Genomic DNA, 22,143 nt, shown 5'->3' on the forward strand with positions numbered 1-22,143 from the left:
AATTGAACTAATCAATAGCTTCCTAACAAGCAATAACATAAGATTGTAGAGTACAAGACTCCTATAGTTTTTCGTTTTAGCACCAATCCACCTGTTCTCCCTGTAAATGTGTGAAAATGACTGATGTGTCCTATATGTGTGTAGCTGTGTTGTTCATCCTGGGCCAGATATAATACCTATAGCAAGCAAAAAGAAACAAGAAGACTGAAAAGATACACCAAGCAAACATAAACTAAAAAAAAACACTATAATATTACTGTTAGTGAGTAAGACTTTAGAGGATCAGGGGCACACGCCCGCTTACTGGACCTCTTACGTGACGAGCTGGCAAAATACCCCTAGTTGGTTGTGCCAAAAAAACCCCAAAGAAGAAGAAGAAATCCTCAATTTACCAGGAGATTGAAATTAGTTAATAAACTTTAGTTATTTAAAGTACGGAGAAGCCCATAACACTTTCACCCTGTTCCACATTCCAAACAAGTAAATTTGTGCTGTGTCCAAGGAAAATGGTGCTTTTAAGGCTTTTGAGGGCTAGTAGTTCTGGACTTTGCAATTTGTGTTTGAAGAGAGTTGCATTTTTATAACGCTGTGGGTTGTGTGAAATGCACTATCCCATTGTGAACTACAAACACAATTGACTTTCTATGAGGACTTTAGAGAAAAATAAAAATACTACTTAACATTGCTACTAATACAAAGGTGGTAATAATGGATACTCAAGTAGAAACGGCAGTAAGAATATGCCCTATGCTAGATGTCAGACAAAATCAACTGTATGTAGAAAGTGACAGTGTAAATAATGTGATCAAAGTAGCTAATAGTAGCACCTACCAAGTAGATCATGCTTTACCCTACAATTGTTCTCAGAAAACTGTATTCATTGAAGCCATAGAGCCACTAATTCAATATTTCCTGGATGGATGTGATGTCAGTGTAGTTACCTTCGGGCAAATAGCAACAGGCAAAACTTATACGTTATATGGACCTGGCGTCCAATATACAAGTGAATTCGAATATGGGATGATTCCCAGGTTCATAAGAGAATTTTTAACGAGGCTGAATGGCAAAAAGCCGAAACCAAATATCCTGGAGGAAACATGGTCTGTACATATAGCTTGGTCTCAGATTACAGGCGCTTCCGTTGAGAATCTACTCGACTCTCCCAGTGTGGAAGTAGGAGATATTTTACATGCTTTTGAAGTCATTCATTTAGGCTTGACCAATTTGGCTGGAAAATCGGTACACACACTGTTCACCGTTACATTAGAACAGCATCAGGTACTGAACGGTTCAGTCCATCGTAAAATATCCACCGCAAGCTTCGTTGATCTAGCTGGATGTAAAAATATTGTTTTATGTGATCCTCATGGAAAGTTCCAGGCAGCACCATCCGATATGGCAATTCAAGCACTCCAAACCTGCATAATGCTGCTCGCTGATCAGCAAATTAGAAATACTGGGACGCTGTCTAATTCACCAAATTCCAATTCCATTTCAATTCCCTATGATCAATCAGTATTGACAACCCTTCTAAGAGATTCGTTTGGGGGAAGGGCAAAGACTGTGTTTTTATGTTGTGTTTCTCCGCTTATTCAAGATTTTGGACACACCACCTACGTGCTAAGCTTAGCTGCCAGAGTACAACTGATAATGAATTATGTAACCGTCAATTCCTATGTTACTCCGCAAAACCCCGCTGCTGAAAATTTCGATATTTTCAGTCTTCAGTTCGCAGCTAATCAACTTCTAAAATTAGTATCAAATGCTGAGGAGTTGTTTCACAAGCTCATTAATGCGGGCGATTTGAAGAAGACTGAACTGGAACAAATCTCACAATGGCTAATATTGAAACAGGAGTGTGAAGAGTGTTTAAGTAGTGCTTCAGAACCGCGTAGATCACTGGAAAAGATCGAAGAAGAAATTGAAGACTTTTCTAATGAAAACAGTTCAGAGAGTGAAGAAGACTCGGTTGATGATGATGAAGATGATGATGATGATGAACATCAAATTGGGTATGTAGTTTCTTTACAAACTTTAAAAAATTGCAAACAATTTATTAACTTTCCTTCTGTTCAGGTTTTTCACTGTCAAATAACTAAGTCAGTCTGCAGATTTCGGTCCATCTTATTCCAAAAACGGGAGCAATCTTCTAACACAGTGAACATGATTTTGCTCTGAGTATCAGCGTACTGTTGGAGTAAACTGTACTGAGTACTGTAAACTGTATTTCTTTCTATCTCAAAAACCGTACCAGTTTTAGTACTTAGCAAAACTTATGATATATACAGTATTCATTCAACGTTTTATTTGCTAGTTAGTGTGCTTAATTAGTAACAGTGTTGGGTAAAAGAATAGCCTATTTCTGTTTTTGGACGTTATGGCGAAGGTTGTTATTTGCAACTAAAATTATCCCAGAAGGTTTACTCTTTGACTTTCCTAACTAGTTTCCATCCTCCTTTCACTAGCGTAACTACTATCTTAAATATTTTGCATCCAATTTTTTGGCAATTTAATTTAAATGAAAGTGAGATTTTAGTAAAAGTATTACTTTTAAAGGCGATTTTTTCGTCTGTCTCGATTGGCGGAATCTCAAACCTTTTTCTAGTCACTGATCATCACTAGAGACTGTTTCAAGAAATTTAAAACTTTGTTATTAATTTATTTACTATTTTTACAATATTTCTACGACTAATATTGTTACGATTTTCCAATTCAAGTTTGAATTATTCCGCAAATTTGGTACTTCGAATAGCTCGCGTTGAAAAAATTCATCATTTTTTATATTTACGATGAAACACCTTGTTTTTGATCACATTTTTATCTTCTTAATTACTCTCATTCTTTTCGTTTAATACTGTATATCCCCATCTCTAAGTGTTTGCTCGTTATTAGTTATTTCATTATTTTGATGTGATAAATTAATTTAAATAAATTAATAAATTAAATATGAAAGCAGTAACAGTTCAAAGAATTAAAATGAAGGGAAGTAACTAAGTAATCAAATGCAGCTTTTAAGAAGTTGTTTAATTTTCATGGCTAATATCGCCAGATTATAAGAAACACAGTCGGAAGCTGCAAAGAAAGGGTTTCCGATTAACAACCGTCAACAATTATTACTCTACTTTACCCATGAAACATGACTGCTCTCATTAAAGGCAAATGAAAAAACAACCGTTGACTTCGGTTATAATTTTAAAGTCATTCAAATAACCATCTATGAATCTACAATCTTATGAATAACCAGTAGATTTTTCAACTGTTTATTGCCATAACAATTTTGCATTTATGCAGTAGTAAATTTAACTTTCTAAGATTAATTAAAAAGCATTTGTTCTTTATTATTTTAAGCTTAGAGGCACTTCTGGTGGAATTTCAACTAAAGACTGATAATCTAGTTTCGGAAAGCAATGGAGCTGATCTTGCATCAGCCGTACTAAGTTATAATTCTGGGAAATGCTCATCTCGTTTGAAAGGTAAATATGTTAGATTTAGCCTTAAGCGGAAGATAAGATAAACATAAAAGTTTAAATGAAATTAATAAATCAATCAACACGACTTCAACCGTTTATCACGTTTTCATGTGATAGCAGAATTAAGAAATATACAGAGTGACTTAAAATTATCGTCGTTTCTCTGGAGCATTAAGGAAGTAACGAAAAACTAGATAAAATAAATAATTCTGACAAAAAACTCAGATACTCACAAAAACTCAACTACAAGTTCAACAATAGTGTAAATATTTGTTCACACCTCCAAACCACGTTTTCTTATTAATATTTCATACATATATTTGTGATTACGCGCAAATAAAGTAATAATCTGACTGACTCCTGCAAAAGCCTACCTTTATCTTGACAAAAAAGATATAAAAAACTGATTAAACTTTAATAATAAATAAATGCCCAAGCAGGGGTTAGAGGTCGACGGAATAGCGTCCATGTAATTGACCAGTTGTCCAAAGTTGAAGACTTTCAAAATCAGCCCACTGTTAGCGACGATGGGGTGCTTGATGAGACCGACACAAGTTATGACTTGGAAAAACCTCTAACTGCGAAGTCTAGAGCGAAAGCTTTAAAACAGGTAAAGTTGAGATAAACTTGGATTTTGTTTGCATCCCACATCTTGCAAGCGCTAGAGTAATGATTTTTTCAATCCAACTATTTCAGATAAACCTGAGAATCAAGGGTTTTGAGACGCAGATTTCTGACCTTAAGCAGACTATACGGATAAAGGAGAATCTTATTCGCCAACTGCTAAAACACAAAGATACCAAAACGAATGCGTACAGTAAAGTAGAACATAAATTGCAGAAGCTAACGAAAGAATTCAAAATTACCCAGGAAAAACTGGCTCAGGCACGTAAAAATAACAATCACTTTCTTGAAATTAAATATCGGGAAGAGTTGGAGGAAGTAGAAAATAAACTAAAGGATATAAAAGATTTGAAGAGCTTTACAGATGATGATAAAAAACGGCTAATCGAACTTGAGGATAGTATGAAGTGTTTTCAGAGGCAGCTGAACAATACGACAAAGCTGAAAAAGCGAGAAGAAAAAAGGAAAAAGGAATTAGAATCTCTAGTGTTGGATGACAAAGTAACTGTTTCCAATGAAAAAGTTGATAAATCCAAACAAAGCTACGAAGATTCTAAAGCTTTGGTATTACTTAACAAGTCCAATTCTGATGTGGAAGACAGTAGTTTGTCAGTTTCAAGTGAAATGCTGGATAACCATAGGCATGAAATACGAAATTTGCGAAAATCTCGCGAGTTTCTTGTAGATCAACTGTGCCAATTGGACTCCAAATTAAAAAAGAAGCAATTTTTAAACGATTTGGAAGAGAGGCAACTCGTTCAGTATGAAGAAGCCATTGAAGCAATCGATATGACCATTGAATATAAAAATGAGCTTCTTTGCGGAAAACGCAATATTCATGAAAAGACGATTGAAAAAGTGGAAGAACCAGCCGAAGTTTTGCTAATGGAACGATTGATGCATTTTACCGAAAATGAACTCCGCATGTTGTTATACAAATATTTTCAGAAGGTATTTATAACATAATTTATAACGAAAAATGAACATGTGTGGATGATTTTGCGTTTCAGATTATCGAACTTCGATTAAGTGGAAAAAAACTGGAATTGCAAGTTATAGATTATGAAAAGCAGAATGAAACAATTGCAAATAGAGTACAAATTTTAAGCCGCAACTTGCAGCAAGTTCGACTGGAAGGCGAACGGCGCGTTGTAAATTTACAACAGCAACATGAAGACAAGATTCATCTCGTTTTGAGGCACTTGGCCAATGACAGTGGAGGTGGGGACGACAGCAAAATAATGCGCATATTTGGAAAACAATCAATACCACGACCAGTTGCTGGATCGACCAGTAAAGTTAACAAAAGCAGCTTAATTACAAGAATAACCCGTATTGCCCGAACTGAAATTGTTCCCAGGCAGCTTCAAAGCGTGCTGCCTTCTCCACAGGCTAAAATTACAAGGGAAAAGAACAAGCTGTTTATACAGCAGACGAATAATTCCGAATTATGAATGTGATATATTTGTAAGGATTACATTTGATAATGTGTTTCAAAATTGTAAAATAATGTAAGCATGTATTTCAAAATTGATGTGGCACTGCATATCGGAGAATCAGCTCGGCGAAATAAGCCAAACATTTATATGAACATGGTTTGCAAATGCTGTGTCTAGATGCAGAATTTTTCCTTTTTTCGTTGGTTTGTTTATTACTTGTATGTAAAAGAATTTACAAGACTACGTTTCTTTACGGTTTTTCTGTGATATTTAATGTAACCCACTGAACATAGTTTGTTTTTGTCAGTTAACTTTGTGGAAATGTTTTGTAAAATTAAATGCAGATTTCTAAAATCATTAACTATACCTAACCTAATTTCAGTACCCATGCCTGCTTCCAATTTTCGAAAAAACGACTACTGAAAATGATTTTTTTAAACTATCAATTAGTTGAAATAGCATTTTAGTCGGCTGAAGGGTTTTGGAGGCCTTGAGATTCAATGGAACAAACTTAGCACTATTATAACTATATATAATCGAAAAAGAACAAACGATATGAAAATGAGGCGAATTAAAAACGATCTAATTGTGCATATTGTTACATTATTCAGATATAAATTATTCAGTCGGTGTTTTCGGGTTTTTAGACTATTTAATATTTCGATGAGACTATGTTTCCTTCTTCAATTTATCCGGTTGCAAAATTTGTATCTTGTATTTTTTAAGAATTTGTAATTTCTCAAAATGGTTATATTAAATTTAAAAAAATTGTAATTATAATAAGAGATTATCAAAAGTTTTAAAAAAATTGTTATCCAAAAATTGGACATGTTTTTCAGCATTACTAGCAAATTTAAAACTGCAAAAAATTAAGAAATTAAATAAAACATATAAATACAGGCTCAGATCATCTACATTGGAGGTTTTTAGCACCGTATGTGTAATTATAATTTTTTACAACTAAATTCATTTCGAATGCAAAGTAAATTAGTTTTGGCAGTTTGGGCGTGGTGCCCATTGGCGGTATCAGCATTTGATTTGCTGGCCATGTCATTTTATCGAAAAATTTGTTTCTATGTCGAGATTATTATATCGATATGAGTTTTGAGACTATCTCCATATGTTCCATTGTCAGTGTCACAGACTACATACTAGTCAGTGTCAAACAATCCCAAATTTCAACATCTGTGAGTTGTGTAGATTTATTTTTGATTTTTATTAAAATTTGCTCTGAAGCTTATGTATAAAACATGTTAAAATGGCAGTGATTGATGATGATAGTCTTTGGTAAGGATGAAAATTACATTTCTGCTCAACTGGAAACATTTAATAAACAATTTTTAAAACTAGGATTAACGAGCTGGAAAATGCCCTTTTGGAGGGTTGTTCTGTTTCTGATATTTATTGCATTTGCAAAGGAAAACCGTTACCAGAAAACCTGAGGTCTGATGTATGGCAGGTTAGTGTTAGCTAATGTAAAAGGAATAAATATAGTGTCAAATCCTATTTGCTAGCATTATGACTCAACACTGATGAGCTGAGTGAGCCTGTTTCAACAATTTTTATTAATGAAGATAGTAAGGTACACTCCAATTATAACTGTTCACATCAGGGTCATTCGTCATTTCTGTTGATTTTTGCCAAACCCAAGATATCAAATAACTCTACTAAGTAGGTATTTGGGCTTTAACTATAGGGAGTGGGTTATTCTAATTATATTATCTGAGCACTCTGATGGGTTTCAATAGAATTTTACACGAACATATTTTTTGAACTATGCTTAGAAATGTGGTGTAAAATTACAATTAGACAATTTTCTACGATAATAACTTTATTAGGAAACCATTATCATCCATGGCACAAAATAATTTAAAATGCTGTTTCTTACATGAAAATGTGCAGGATGGTTGATTAATGAAATGAGCTTTGATCCGATAACTTTTTCACCCAACTCCTAATCCTTTGAAATTGACAATTTGTCATTTTTCTGCTGTATTTCTTAAGCAAACCAAAATGTTTGTCATTACATGTTCTTCTGCAAATTGTTATATAAAATGGCTTATTTTTGTAATTTTCAGATTTGTTTGGATGTAAGAGATAAAGGAAATCAGCTTGATCATTTCGATGAAGTGTACGATCTCCCTAACCAAAATATTTTGCGCGAAGATTGTAAAAACTTTGTGTCGAACCTTGGAAATGATGAAGAAGACAAAATTCAAGTTATTTCGGACTTGGAGTCCATTATAACGTTCTACTGCAAAAGTCGCAATATGAGCTATTCGCGACATAATGGATGGATAGAAATACTTCTACCGATTCTCACACTAAAAGTCCCAAAATCCACTACCTACAATTTATTTGAAGCCATACGCGATACCTTCATACCTCAGAGTTGCGAGAAAAATGGAAACGCTTTTCACATTTTGCGTCTGCTACTTTTATACCACGATCCAGAACTATGCTCGTTTCTTGATACCAAACGCATTACTCCAGAGCATTATTGCTTAGCCTGGTTCCAGTCCTTATTTGCCGCTACATGCAGTTTGCAAGTGGTGATAAATATGTGGGACTACTATTTTCAACAGTCCGATCCATTTTTTGTGTTTTTTCTATCGCTTATTATGGTGGTAAATGCCAGAGACCAAATCATTTCGATGAAAAGCGATGATCGCGATAGTATTATTGCTAGTCTTTCGAATATGCCTTGTGGGCTTGAAGCCGAAGATGTTGCGGACTTTTGCTCTTTGGCACAGTATTATGCTTTGAAAACACCGATGTCATTTCGGAATGATCTTTTGCAAACAATTTATAATGGTAAGTGCTTAGCAGTAGTTTCTCAAATATTTTCAAATCAGATTCAGGTTTTTAAGTTTTCACAGCTTGAAATTAAATTTAAAGCATTTTTTAATAAATAAGCTGGTTACTTGGCGTAATGTACAATGTGTTCAAATTTAATAATAATTTAAAAAATACCGCTAATATAAATGATAAACCTTGTTTATATTTTGTTGTTTACAATAAGGTAAGGTTTCGAAACAATTAATCATTTGAGGCCGAATATATTTAGCCAGACGGCTGTTTTTCTCAATTTCAGATCGCAACGAAGCTGTGGCCTCGGTTTCTCAGGCTCTATGTTTACCAGTGTCTGTTCATGAGCTCGTCGAAAATATTGCGAAGGATTCAACCAGTGTCGACGCTGTGAGGTATGTTCGAAATTAGCCTTGATTTATTCTTTTTATTATTAGTGTTAAATTCGAACGTGTAATTTTGTTAAATCTAGATTGGGTATGTTTATAGATTTTTTTTGGTTGATTGTCGACCTATCGAACACTTCAATGCTGGCCATTTACCCACGGCATTTCATTTAGATTGCACTCTAATGTTGCAAGAGCCCAGTGCATTTGCAACGGCGGTTCAAGGATTGTTAAGCGCCCAGAAGCAAGCTATTGCTCATAATTCTACTGCAGGTATATATAGATAAACACAGGAAGTGTCAGCAAAAAACTAGAAATACATGTTTGTATAATACTAGCAAGTGAGCTAACTGTTTCCGGTACTTTGAAGTTTATAGTGGCCAAAGTATTGTATAACATGATGCTCTTTTCAATTCTTTATATGTTTTCTTATGTACCTTTTCTCTACTCGCAGCGTCACTTGGCGACAATTAGTTTGAGTTTGTGCTTTTTCTGTTTCATGTTTTTGGATTGCAGCCAATTGGTCGATTCTTTCTTATATTATTATATCCTAATAATAGTAATAATATTATTATCCCTAAGGAATCAAATCAAGAGGGAAGTAAGATCTTAAACTCACTTTTGAATTTAACGGCAAAGTTGGAATCATCAGGTCTCCTAGGTGTGCGCTGATATCAATTTTCTTGTTTATCGAACATTTCCAGTTTGTCTGAATCGGCCAGGTAAAAGGACAGTTATTGTTGTTTCACTTTTTTTACAGTCACAATGACCTACAGTTCAACCTGAAAAATTTGTAACTGCATTTAAAAGATACTTAACTTATGTTTAATTTTGAGGCATCCTCTATGCTTCAAAGTACCACAAAGAAATACATCGTCAACCACGGCACTTTTATGTGAACACGTTTTCAAGTATTACTAATATAAGAATTATATTATCGTTTGTAGGTGGTGAACATTTGTGCTTCCTTGGATCTGGTCGTAATGAAGAAGACCAATATACGCATATGATTGTAGCTTCATTTCTCCAAAAACACACTCAGTATGTTTCTTTACTGGCTGGAGGATATGTGGCTCTTCACGAATATTTCGCGCAGAATTTAAGTTATTTGCAAGACCATAATCCACGTTATTGTATCGTTTGTGCGCCACATTACGTGTCCAACAATGCTAGTCAATCCAACGTAAAAAGTGGGCAGTCATACTTAATTAGTAAGGGTGTAAACCACAAATGTATGCCAAAACTACTACTTGCATTTTAAGGCAAATTATCTGCTGCGATGCGTTTGAAATCTGCCGAGGTCACAGGAAAATTGATTGAATACATTGTGAACCCAACGAATAGCCCAGTACCAGAAAGGCACGTATCTAGCAGTGATAGAATAGGAAGGAGATATAGAGACGTTGCGCCAGTATTTAGTATAGATGATGATCACGATAATGTTGCAAGTTTTGAGGTAAGTTTTGTAGTTTTGGTTCAAGCTATGATTTGTTTCCATCTATTCAAACTCATTATTGATTTAATGAATGAAGATCTGGCCAATTTTCAACGAAAGTATTCATAATTTGTTTTAATTGATCGATAATGTTCTCATATTTATCTCTATCTTGCCGACAATAAAAAATAAGATTATGTTTATGGATGCGAGAGACACACCTGTGTATCTCCGAATCCGAAATCGGACTAAACAATGCACAAATTCATAGGAAACGTAAAAATTCTTGAAAAGATAAGAAGTAAAAAATATGTGATCATCTTCTATCTTTTAAATTAAGGTCATCATATTCACTAAATTTTAGCCTTCTGGTTCGTTGTCGTTTCATAGAACAAATTGAATGAATATTGAATATTTTGTCCAACATTTCACTTACACTTTCACGTCACCGTAGTAATTTGCTTTTTAAAAATGGTTGAAATTAGCTCGCCATTTTATGTCATTGGGGATTAATTCGATTCTTCTACAAGTTTTCATGAGTGTAATATTTCGGTTTCTTTTATTAATTGGAGTTCTGCTTTAACAAATTGCTATAAATTAGGGTGGCATATTCGGAGTCGTTGAATCCATTAGCTTATCAGAAGTGAAATTACTATTTAAATTGCTGATAAAAACTGCAATATCTTCAAAACATTGCATATTTTTCACCTCCATTTACTACTTTCAAAATGGAACAATATAAATACAATAAATTGCAATCTGGTAAGTATTGAAAGTTAAGCAGTATTTTTTCGTTATTAATACAGTTTGTTTTAAGTTATAATTAAATCAAGTAAAATGCAGGATATACATTGCATTAATTATAAAGGAAACCAAAAACCAGTTTGATGATGAAAATACTTTCTACAAGTTATTCTTGGAAGAAGAACTGTGTTATGTGAATGATAATGAAAATAGAATTGATTTATTTTCAGACTCAATCTTTAGAAGATATAGACAGTCATGAAATAGTGAACATCCAGTCATGTCTTAAAAAACCTGATGTAATTCAGCACTTTCCCTGCCAGGAAGTGCGTATGAACGGATCAATGTTTAAAAGCCACCTCATCATCACAGATACGGAGCTGATCGTTTTACGAGAAGTACCAGAACCGAGAGGCTCTGCTGAACTGATAGTTAAACGTCCCTTGTCGGCCATTGTAAAAATAACCGCAAGGAAACGACATCCTGAATTGATTACTTTTAAATATGGTGTACCTGACGGGGAAAATTTAAAGATTTCCGATATGGACAGATTTTTAATTCCCAACGCTGATACAGCAACAAAAGTGGTGTCCGATCAGATTTTAAAACAATTAAAAGCAAAAGAATAGTATTTATTTGTAAGTACTTAAAATATTTATTGTATTTTTATCCCATACTTACTTTCTTTGATATGATGCATGAATTAACAATACCTATGCAAGGAGATTCAAATTACGAAACTGATATAAGTTTAGCATAATTTATAGGTACATAGATTTTAATCATTGTACTAACATCTAAGTAGTTAAAGTATTTTGTTGCATTGTATCTTTCTACGTATGTAATATAAGTTTGTTGTCAGTTATTTTGTACTAGACATTTGAATTAATGCGGCATTAAGCTAAGGGTATTAAGAGGCAGCTCAGACGTTCTTCACAATCTTGCGATGCACAAATTAATAGGGATTATTTGGTTTTCACATTACTTACAGAAGAAAATATCAGACACGTCTCAAAAATTGGACAGCAGGATTTTCTCATTTACAAAACCCCGTAAACGTATTATTAAGGATGTTTCAGCTTTCAAAGGAGAATGACAAAAAAACGTGAATTTCTTATTATTTATTGAAAAATCGAACCTACGCCGATAAGACACAGGCTCCACCTACAGCCTTAATCCTGTCTTCCGCTTTCTTTGAGAAGAACTTGGCCTTAACAATTACGGGTTGATCAGGCAGCCGTCCCTTACCAAGAAGTTTGTAGTATCCCTGTAAGTAATCATTGCTTAATAAACTAGATTAACCAGTCGATAAACTTGAAATTTAGAGTGTCGTTCCATAATGTTTTTCAAATAATCAAAGTTTCTTACGGCTTTCACGATGTCTATGACGGGGGCTTTGCCCTCGGGATGAGACTTGTATTTTAGCCTCGTTTGGTCACTCACAAGGGTCCACAGTTTGTCCAGATTGATCGCTGGGGCCCATTTAGTATTTCTCCTAACGTGGTAATTTCTCATTCCCAACTGTAAAAACACAGAAAGTGTAACTAGCTTGTCCTTCACATAGATTATTATTATACATCTTCATTTGGTTATCAGAAAACGACATTAATCATTGGGTCATTCCGCCCGTCGGTTGTCTCATCATTTAATGATGAAGTGTGGCAATGGTTAGATATAGATGTGCTACCAGTAAATCAGATTGGAAGAAATATCAAGGACAGATGGAATAGTTTCCAATATGGTAATTAATGTTAATTTATTTGGCGATTTCAGTTTGAAAATGCTTTTACAAGAGTACGAAGTAAATGTAAATCGCTTTGAACATTTATCCTCCAAAATTAACAGAAAAGCAATTCACCCTAACTGGAAGGCAGGCTTGTGCACGCGTTTCTAAATTTGTATACAAATATAAAGCACACTTATCCGCAGTTGATCCAGCGGATACTTTAAAATTGATAACTGCTTTAGATGCGGTAATTCAAAAGCGTACCTTTCCGAAGTAACCAGGATGGTATTTGTCGAAGTTAATTCGGTGATGGTGCATGCCTCCAGCGTTACCACGACCTCCAGGATGCTTACGGTGCTTACCTAGATAAGACACAAGGTTACTTACTTAAAGTTTTAGAGGAAATAAAGTAGACGAAAGAGAAGTTTGGAAATCAGAATATTAACATGAATCATAAAATTCATACCGCCCGTTAAACTTATCATCATCTGAAAACATTTACTCAGCTTAGGGCTTTGGAAATGTTCAATGTTTTAACAGAAACAAGGCAGATGCATAACCTTACATTAGCATTATATAGGATTTTTATTTTAAAAATTGCTCATTCTTATTGTTGCATTAATAATATTATAGAAAGCTTACCGATACGTCCATGTCCATGAGAGACGTGTCCTCTCAACTTTCTAGTCTTTTTCTTGTGTGTGGACTGAAGGAAAAAACATACATTAAAAATTATAAAGTTGTGAACAGGAAAGATTTAGAAAAACAATAAACCACTGAAGCAGGCTTTCATCTACTTGAATTATTTTGAAGTTTTCTAAAAAGATGTTACAAATATTTCAAGATAATACACTTTCAAGTGAACGATGCCTTACCATTTTCGCTGTACTCACGTAAAGAAACTGGAATTTGTCAAACGCACTGCCGACAAACGCTTTGCTTGAATGATCAGGGTGGCCACACGTAGGTTCCGAAATATTATAAAAATATGCGGCTTCAATAAAAAATGTTCAGACAAATGCCAAAAATAAGTACGAAGCAAAATTATGAAAGAAAAAGAATAATAAAAATGTTAAAATAATGCAAATTATCATTAAAGACAATACATTAATGATAATTATACTGTGACTGAAAAATAATTTTATGTTTTCGTATAAATTTGCTTCATTTTTTTCATTTCATTTTCAAAGGTTTTAAAATTCATAATTTTCCTTCATTAAAAAAATTTTACATTTCGTTTTTTACAATAAATTTTATTTTTAATTTATCTGCGTTCTCTAAACAAATATTGTGCCTGAATTTTAAGGCTTCAATTTTGTCCGTTATATTAACAAATTTGAAAAAATACTGACAAAACCAGATATTTGCATGCATACATGCATAGATGAAGACAAGTAGACAAGACATGCATGCAGGGATAAATATTTGGCTTCTGTGGCCACACTGAATATGACGTTCAGTGACATTTCACTTGACGGGTGTCCATCGTTATTCGAAATAAACATACAATAATTTTGAGATTCTGAATTTTTTTTAAATCTAGATACATCTCGAAAATTTGTCTACTTTTTTAATTAGAAACACAAATTTTATAAAATGACTGCTCCAAAGGAGGCAGGTGATTCAGTTCAAAGCAAAAGTTTGGCTTATAAAGACAAAAGTAAACCCACAGATGTACGGCAGAGCAACATAAATGCCGCTAAAGGTATACAAATATTAAAATACACGAAATATGAGTAATACTTTAACATGGAATAATTGTAATTTACTGCTTCTGTTCTTCTAGCTGTTTGCGATGCTATTCGAACAAGTTTGGGTCCGAGAGGAATGGATAAAATGGTATGTAGTTTTTACCATTATTTGATCCGACTCAGAAAGATTACATTTCAATTAATCACATGACGGGCAGCTTTTACTTTAGCTTTGGGTGATTCAAAGGTTTAGGAGTATAGTCAATCAGAAGAATATAGAATAATCAGCTCATGAATAACCAGTCAGAACAACCAATTTTTTCTCTGTAGTGAAATCTTTGTCGGTATAATTTAAAGACTTGATGCAATTATTAATGTTGAACTGTTGAACGTCTTCAGTACAGCAAAAACGGTCCTAGACTAGTTTAGCAACCTTCTAAGTTAAATGCGCCAAATTCAATACTTCGGTACCTGTTTGATATTCTGGAAAATTGAATCAACCTGCCAACAAACGCTAGAAGGGATTTTTAAAGGTTTTTTGTTGCTTGTTTAATTAAATGAAATTTATTTAGTTTTAATAAAATCGCGTAAACGTAGTAACGGTAATATCGAATCGAAGGAATAAGAAATAGGGCCCTCTCAGATGACCAACAAGAGTTAACATTTAAACATATTTATAATTTAATACCTATCGGGACATCGAGATGTTGTTGCAAAGTGACAAGAAGAAACACAGATGAAAAATCAACCTGCTCCAATTATTCAATTTTCTAGTATTAACAATTGTTAATTAACATAGGTAATCTAAAATATGTTAATTCAGATGTGACATGATTTTCCTGTTCTGTTAGAAAGAAACCCAATAGAACAAAATTAAATCGTCAAGTTTTCCTACATTTGAGTCATAAATATCAGTTCAATCTTAATGGTCAAGTGGTCAATTGAAAAATATCTTTCCATCTTCTAGTCCATATATATTTTTTTCAATCGATTTTTAAAATCGCTCTATTATTTGCAGATTCAATCTGGCAATGGAGAAGTAATTATTACCAATGATGGAGCAACTATTTTAAAGCAAATCAATGTCATACATCCAGCAGCTAAAATGGTGAACAGTTTAAATTCTATTAAAAGTACTTCATAATAAAATTATTCTAAATTCAATTTTAGCTGGTGGAGTTGTCCAGAGCTCAGGATGTTGAAGCTGGAGATGGTACAACTTCGGTAGTTGTTATTGCTGGAGCACTTTTAGATGCTGCTCAAAAACTGTTAAGCCGTGGAGTTCATCCAACAGTTATTTCCGATTCTTTCCAAATTGCCGCAGTTCATGCATTAAAGGTAAGTTATTATAATAAAAGGCGACGTCATTTCCACTCAAAAATAGGAACAACTAAATGCTCAAGGAAGTAGTTTACTAGGTATTGAATGTGAGTATTGTTTTAGATTTTAAATGATATTGCTACCCCTGTTGAATTAAGCAACAGACTGCAGCTTATCAAAAGTGCATCTACAGCTTTAAATTCAAAAGTGGTATCTCAGCAATCTAGCCAGTTAGCCCCTTTAGCAGTCGATGCTGTCTTGAAAGTGGTTGAACCAGGTCAGTTAGTTACATTCACTAACCCTAATACTAGTCAATACAAAATTAGTGATTTTTCGAAGTACAACTCGACTTTGAAATGTTTATATGTATTTGCAGGTCGCGAAAGTGCTTGCAATCTTTCTGACATCAAAGTACTTAAGCAACTTGGGGGTACAGTTGAGGACACTGAATTAATCAACGGTTTAGTTTTTCCACAAAAACTAGCTAATGTTTCTGGACCGAAGAGAATCGAAAAAGCGAAAATTGGGCTGATTCAGTTTTGCATTTCGCCACCTAAAACAGACATGGACCATAATATCATTGTGTCTGATTACGCCGCAATGGATAGAGTTTTAAAAGAGGAAAGAGCTTACATTTTGAACATTGTGAAGCAGATTAAGAAAGCTGGCTGCAATGTATTACTGGTAAGTTATCAAGCCTACTTTGAAATATTTTATTGTATTTACGCGTCAAGTTTTCTTCATATCCTCCCACTTTGCAAGTATATTGTAAGTACATAGCTACTGTGTTTAATTTCAGGTTCAAAAATCAATTCTGAGGGATGCCATCTCCGATCTGGCAATTCACTTTTTGGACAAAATCAAATGCATGGTCATCAAGGATATTGAAAGGGAAGACATAGAGTTTGTCTGTAAAACTTTAAGCTGCCGGCCAATTGCTTCTCTTGATCATTTTCTTGCTGATAATTTGGTCTCGGCTGACCTTGTAGAAGAAGTTGGAGTTGGAGGAAATAGGATGGTTCGTGTGACAGGTACAAAATACTTATTTAATTATTAAATTAATTATTTAATTGTTTTTGGGGGCTATAGGATTATGTTAGATTTTTAATGTTTTTTAGGGATCCAAAACCCTGGTCGTACCATCACTCTGCTTGTTCGAGGATCAAATAAGTTGGTTTTGGAAGAAGCGGAAAGATCTCTACATGATGCTTTATGTGTGATTCGATGCCTTGTTCGCAAGCAGGCTTTAATAGCAGGCGGCGGAGCTCCCGAAACCGAATTGGCTTTGAAATTAACTGACGTCGCCAATAAACAACTGGAAGGAATTGACAGCATTTGCCTTAAGGCTTATGCTACCGCTTTGGAAATTATTCCATTTACTCTTGCTGAAAACGCTGGTCTCAACCCAATTCAGGTACATAATGAATTAACATTGGCCAAATACAAGTAAATTAATTATTTTCGAAATTAATGTTACAGACTGTTACCGAATTGCGAAATAGACACGCAAAAGGAGAAATATCTGCTGGGATTAATGTACGTAAGGGATGCATTTCAGATATATTAGAAGAAAATGTAGTGCAGCCGTTGTTAGTAACAACATCGGCTTTGTCGTTCGCAACGGAAACCGTCAGATCAATCCTGAAGATTGACGACATTGTGAGTATTTTTTCCTTTCTATGGCATATTTTTTTAGGGAAGAAGTGGAATTCTGACACACATACTCATTTTTTTTGTTACAGATCAACACATTCACATAATTGGCCACCATGATCTTAACAATTAGCTTAACGTAGTTTTGAGTTTCACATTTAATAATTTTTTAAATGTTTAGTACTTGTTAAATGCCTTTGCCGTTATCAAGTATTAAAGATTTAACTTTTTCTGTAACGAAAAAAAATTAGCATCACTAATAAATTGACTAGTTTATTTTCTCAGTTTTATTGCACGTTTTTTGTTATCAATCATCAGTTGAAATATGCGTAAATCATTGTTTTATTCAACGGAATTGCAATTTTGCCAATTGCAAAGCAGATTGGCTGCAAATTTTACAAATACACAGAAAAAAGTTGCTAAAAGTTAATACACAATTAACTGAAAAAATAACTAGAATTTCGCTTTGTAACTAAAATTTGCATTAAAATGAGTATTAATCTCCTTCAATACAATACAACGTAGCTGTATATTATACTTGCAAATTAAGCAACAATTGTCAAGTTGTTATTATTTCAGTGTATGTTGTGAAATAGGTTTAATAAAAAATAAAGCTCCATGGTATCTAGAAAAATATTTACTTTTTTTATTTGGTGCCAGCTAGTTATAAATCTTAAGCTGCTTGAGGAGAGATTCATGTCATTTAAAAATATATATTGCTTGTTCACAGAAACATGAAAATGTAAATATTTTATACAATACATAATGTGTTGTCTTTATATACAGATATTTGGGCTTCTTGCATTATCCTGAGTCTTGGTCCAAGCGGGACTCCCATTTTTTGCAACCGTTCCTCTGTTAAATAGGGCAGCTCAACCATTCCAATTTTTTCATTTTCAAAAGCATTCGCGTATTTCTGCAAAATTATTTGTTTTACCATAATTAAAAAATCTGATTGATATTGTCCTCAATTATTTTTTTTCGAGTTACGCACCTCATACCCTAATTTCCGCAAAAATAGTCTTAGTAAAGGTGGTTCATCTCCAAAAAACTTCGTCAATTTTTTTACTCTTGATGGATTTGCCAATGAGGGTAGCTCTAAACTAGTTACGGGTCGGGCAGATTGAGATCTGTAAAGAAATCATATAATTAATGATGTTTTGCGATTGCATTTACTTGTCATTAGTTACCTGATATTGAGCATGTTTGTTTGCGCTCGCAAAGCAGCAACTTCTTGTCGCACTGACTCAATCTCTTGGACTACCAAATGTTGTGTTCTCATCTCGCTTGATAGATGAGCCACACTTCTTGCTAGAGTAACTACATGAGCTTCTAGCCTTTGGAATCGGCGTGCGGTTGTACGTGGTTCGCGGCCTCTTCTTCTATCTTCTGGCACACCACCGCGTACGTACCGGCGATCTCTTCTTACTGAACTCACGGATGATGATGGTAGCGATGACATACTTCCATGTCTGAAGTTATGAGAATCGTTTTCCAAATACCATTAAAATATTGTTTTTTTGATTAAGTAATCATTGCTATTACTACATGCTTTGAGGCAATACAAATTTGCATTTGAAGCTGAAGACAACTCCCCAAAACGCCCAGTTTCTTACCCAACATTTCTGTTTTCAAAATCTAATTTATTCTACTAATTTTTAGAGTTTAGTATGCGATATTCGCAAGTAAGAATGACGAATCAGATGATCAATTAAAACTCGATATTTGCAATGTGTAAGTAAGAACTGTTTTAAAACTACAAGAATAATTATGGATCGACTAGTTGATTGTATACAAACAGGTATAATTGCGTTCTTATACCTGTTACATACAATACACGAAAATCGTGTTCTCATTTTCATTTTCTTTCCATCATTTCTATGTGTACCTTTTTTTGTGAATTCTGGGATCTGACGGTTGATATCTACCAGGAGTAACTCGTTTATTAACTCCCAAGAATTTCAATACTTCCGAATACATGTTTTCCAGTCCTTCCAGTTGTTTCCTGATGGCTTTGGTATCTGCTACGCTCAAATTAGCATCGGAATCACTTTGACCATCCAAAATTGATTCTAGGTCAAGCGATCTTGTTGTGGTTGAGGTAAAATCAGTACTGTCTAAACCAAAAACTACAACAAATTGAAAGAAAAAAGTAGATATTAAATAATAAACTTTATGTTTATTTTATTTAACTTGAATAAAAATGTCTAACGTCGTGGCAATTGTAATTTTAGGTAAAAGTTTATGATAGCAAACCAAATAGCTTCATTACTTATTTGTTACAAAATTCTTGATTGAAAAAAAATTACATGTGGTTTTTTGCGCTCAATTGTTAGTTCTTGACCCAGGAAGCTTCTGAATGGTGAACAGGGTGTTTGAGAGCAGATAGATTCAAATGAAATTCTGCAATTACTAAGAACCGCTCAAAACTGACCTGTTTTTGTAGTTATTTCGGTTACGGCTCACTTCCTTCTAGTAAAAATAATATACAATTTAAAGCACTTACGACGCTTTAAGTTTTTTCTAAAACATGATTTTTTGGAGCAAAAATTGAATTTTTACATGTGCGATTTATGCGTTCAATGGCTAGTTATTAATGGTCTATAGCGACTTAATGGTCCTATACAGGGTGTTTGGGTGCATATTACAAACTACAAAAGATACAGCTTAAGAATTTGAAGCGGCTTAGAAAGTACGTAAACCCTTATTATGTTTTATTACAAAAAATCTAAAATTTTTCAAGTGTAGAGTATTCACCAATTTGCCTGAATTTGTCCGACTTCGTGAAATTGCATGTTATTCAAATATATAACAAAATTCTTTAATTGCCACTCACTTTGTTTGCCTCTAAGCGCTGTATGGTAATCAATTTTATTGGAATATTTATTGGTCTTTGTACTCTCATCAATGTCCCTGGAATGTAGCCTGCCTTTACAGTCAAAACCTCTATCTCGTGGAAACCTAAAAATAAAGAAAAAAAATGAGATAATTTAGAAATATTCTGGCAGAAAATAATAAAAGTGCAGCTTATAAAAATTGGAATGAGTCTAGTTATTCTTTACGGAAATGTTTTATTGAACCAATTTTTATATTGGTACGCGAAGACGGGCTGCTTGCAATTGGTTGTAAACTTTAAGGACGGATCGATTTGTTGAAATATAAACAGAATTCTCTTAAACATTTACAATTCTTTTGCGTTTATGCTTGGAATACATGTGAAAAATGTTCGTAAATAATATCTAATATTCGAGTGGTTTTCTAGTAAATGCACCCGTAATTTCATTACGGTTCCTGTTGCCGCAAAGAAGTACATATGTCTTGTTAGAAGCGGTTTTCACTAGACTTTATATTTAGTGGGTTTTAATTAATATGTTTATTCTATATAAAGTATGCAATTTAGTTTCAGTCGATCTAACCAGAGCAAAGTATAAAAACAAAAACTGAAAACTTGTCGGACCATCACTCGAAACTCGAAGAGTAGAGAAAGTGCTGGGCCAGTTAATTCCTTACCCCTTAAATTTTCCTCCTGGCTTTGGCGTAATTGTGGGTGATAAATTATCACCTCCCGATAAGGGTGGAAGAGGCGGAGTAATTGACGAAATGCTGCCACTTAGAGCAGATCGGGTAATTCCATGATTACCTTGCATCGATAACTCTAAAAGTTTCGGTTCCAGGATATGTCTCAGCTCTTTTTCGACTATGTCAACCCATTCCGAGTCATTTTCTAGAATTAAGTAATCGGAGTAACAGTTTGAAAATCACTTCAAGTTACATGTGATCCTTTCAACGATTTCATGAAATATTATTTTTTCTGAAACTTAATTTTGTCATAAAATTACCTTTGATTTTTAAATTTCCGTGATAACCTTAGTTTTATAAATTTTAGTAATTTATTTTGTTAATTTTGAAAGTTCTTAAAGTTTCAATAATGGTCGAAAAAGATTAATTAAACGACAGATTAATTCTCTGCTAAGGATTAGAAAAGGTAGTTTGTAAAAACTATCTTTTCTCCTTGAGACTGTAAAGTCTGTAAGCTAAATACTCTTAATCAAAGCTTTTGACGAAGTTTCTACATTTGCTCTTTTAAATGGATTATGTACGTAAGTAAATTAGTTTGGCTTTTAAATGCAGCAATTAAGAGCCATTTATTGCGGGCTGGCAAATGGTTAAGGATCTTGAATAAATGTGCTAAATTATCGTACTTTATTTGAAAATTGCAGTTGTGTTCTCTTAAACATCAACGCTTTCGTAGTATTGCAATTTAAAATTGTTTTGAGCGTTTTTTTTTTAATTTACTCCTTAGAACATTTTCTTTAACGTTGATGAGAAAAATATAATGGGCATAAACATACACCAAAAATTTGGATTAGGTAGGGAGTAAATTTTCATTCGAAACACAGAATTTTATATAATTTATAATTAAAGAAGTAATAACTAGGAAACTACTAAAATGAATACTCAAAGTTATTGCAGTAAACACCCCAACATACAAGAAATTTTATCTCGTGTTCATTGTTATAATTTTCGATTATAACCATATTTCACTCTCCCAGATAGCACAAAATATTACATACACATTTAGGAAATATTTATATGTTTGCTAAATATTTCAGATCAAAAGCAAGTATTTCTTAAATATTATTTTTAAAATATTTGTTTCTAATATTTTATTAGCATGYAASAAATAAGTTATTAATAATTTTCTTATTACATAATACTTTTTGTACCTATATATAACACCACTAACACGCAAAAAGTTACTAATATATTATTTTAATAAGTGGGAACAAACTTTAGAACATAATATTTCAATTTTCATTGGTCAATGAATAGAAAATATTTCAGAG

General features: G+C 33.6%; 5 protein-coding genes across 7 annotated transcripts in view; 3 read left to right on the forward strand and 2 right to left on the reverse strand.

Moving 5' to 3' along the window:
• Positions 1 to 5,894, forward strand: part of LOC109535689 (kinesin-like protein costa) — a 7,193-nt gene extending 1,299 nt beyond the window's left edge. Inside the window, exons 2-6 of one of the 2 annotated variants that reach the window (XM_048661604.1) lie at positions 81 to 2,012; positions 3,349 to 3,473; positions 3,908 to 4,080; positions 4,167 to 5,045; positions 5,105 to 5,894. In XM_048661604.1, coding sequence (XP_048517561.1) covers positions 709 to 2,012; positions 3,349 to 3,473; positions 3,908 to 4,080; positions 4,167 to 5,045; positions 5,105 to 5,548 — 2,925 coding nt within the window. In that variant the 5' untranslated portion in view covers positions 81 to 708 and the 3' untranslated portion in view covers positions 5,549 to 5,894. The remainder of the gene's footprint in view (positions 1 to 80; positions 2,013 to 3,348; positions 3,474 to 3,907; positions 4,081 to 4,166; positions 5,046 to 5,104) is intronic. The other variant, XM_048661605.1, reaches the window with a different exon arrangement.
• A 745-nt stretch (positions 5,895 to 6,639) lies between these two features.
• LOC109535690 (TBC1 domain family member 23) lies at positions 6,640 to 11,771 on the forward strand. Its single transcript, XM_019901626.2, has 8 exons — positions 6,640 to 6,820; positions 6,884 to 6,992; positions 7,612 to 8,347; positions 8,628 to 8,736; positions 8,831 to 9,000; positions 9,675 to 9,938; positions 9,990 to 10,183; positions 11,137 to 11,771. Exons 1-8 carry the CDS (start codon positions 6,792 to 6,794, stop codon positions 11,533 to 11,535), a joined length of 2,010 nt encoding a protein of 669 aa, XP_019757185.2. The 5' UTR covers positions 6,640 to 6,791; the 3' UTR covers positions 11,536 to 11,771.
• A 243-nt stretch (positions 11,772 to 12,014) lies between these two features.
• Positions 12,015 to 13,610, reverse strand: LOC109535691 (60S ribosomal protein L27a). Its single transcript, XM_019901627.2, has 5 exons — positions 13,508 to 13,610; positions 13,275 to 13,338; positions 12,897 to 12,994; positions 12,275 to 12,427; positions 12,015 to 12,173 (listed from the first exon to the last, which is right to left on the reverse strand). The coding sequence occupies exons 1-5, from the start codon at positions 13,508 to 13,510 to the stop codon at positions 12,045 to 12,047; spliced, it is 447 nt and encodes a 148-aa protein (XP_019757186.1). The 5' UTR covers positions 13,511 to 13,610; the 3' UTR covers positions 12,015 to 12,044.
• Positions 13,611 to 14,069: 459 nt separating this feature from the next.
• On the forward strand, positions 14,070 to 17,932 carry LOC109535693 (T-complex protein 1 subunit delta). The gene is made up of 10 exons (XM_019901629.2): positions 14,070 to 14,337; positions 14,419 to 14,471; positions 15,342 to 15,431; positions 15,494 to 15,661; positions 15,767 to 15,920; positions 16,020 to 16,327; positions 16,443 to 16,674; positions 16,762 to 17,057; positions 17,123 to 17,302; positions 17,386 to 17,932. The coding sequence occupies exons 1-10, from the start codon at positions 14,229 to 14,231 to the stop codon at positions 17,401 to 17,403; spliced, it is 1,608 nt and encodes a 535-aa protein (XP_019757188.1). The 5' UTR covers positions 14,070 to 14,228; the 3' UTR covers positions 17,404 to 17,932.
• The window catches only part of LOC109535692, a 133,231-nt gene continuing 128,698 nt past the window's right edge, over positions 17,611 to 22,143 (reverse strand). For both annotated transcript variants that reach the window (XM_048670703.1, XM_048670702.1), the window contains 6 exons: positions 20,807 to 21,020; positions 20,133 to 20,257; positions 19,185 to 19,425; positions 18,487 to 18,768; positions 18,291 to 18,426; positions 17,611 to 18,212 (listed from right to left, as the gene is read on the reverse strand). In XM_048670703.1, coding sequence (XP_048526660.1) covers positions 18,048 to 18,212; positions 18,291 to 18,426; positions 18,487 to 18,768; positions 19,185 to 19,425; positions 20,133 to 20,257; positions 20,807 to 21,020 — 1,163 coding nt within the window. In that variant the 3' untranslated portion in view covers positions 17,611 to 18,047. The remainder of the gene's footprint in view (positions 18,213 to 18,290; positions 18,427 to 18,486; positions 18,769 to 19,184; positions 19,426 to 20,132; positions 20,258 to 20,806; positions 21,021 to 22,143) is intronic.

The sequence above is a fragment of the Dendroctonus ponderosae genome, unplaced genomic scaffold (assembly GCF_020466585.1).
Source record: "Dendroctonus ponderosae isolate FM_Combo_2020 unplaced genomic scaffold, Dpon_F_20191213v2 Dpon_F_20191213_1, whole genome shotgun sequence".
In the NCBI taxonomy this organism is placed as follows: Eukaryota; Metazoa; Arthropoda; class Insecta; order Coleoptera; family Curculionidae; genus Dendroctonus; species Dendroctonus ponderosae.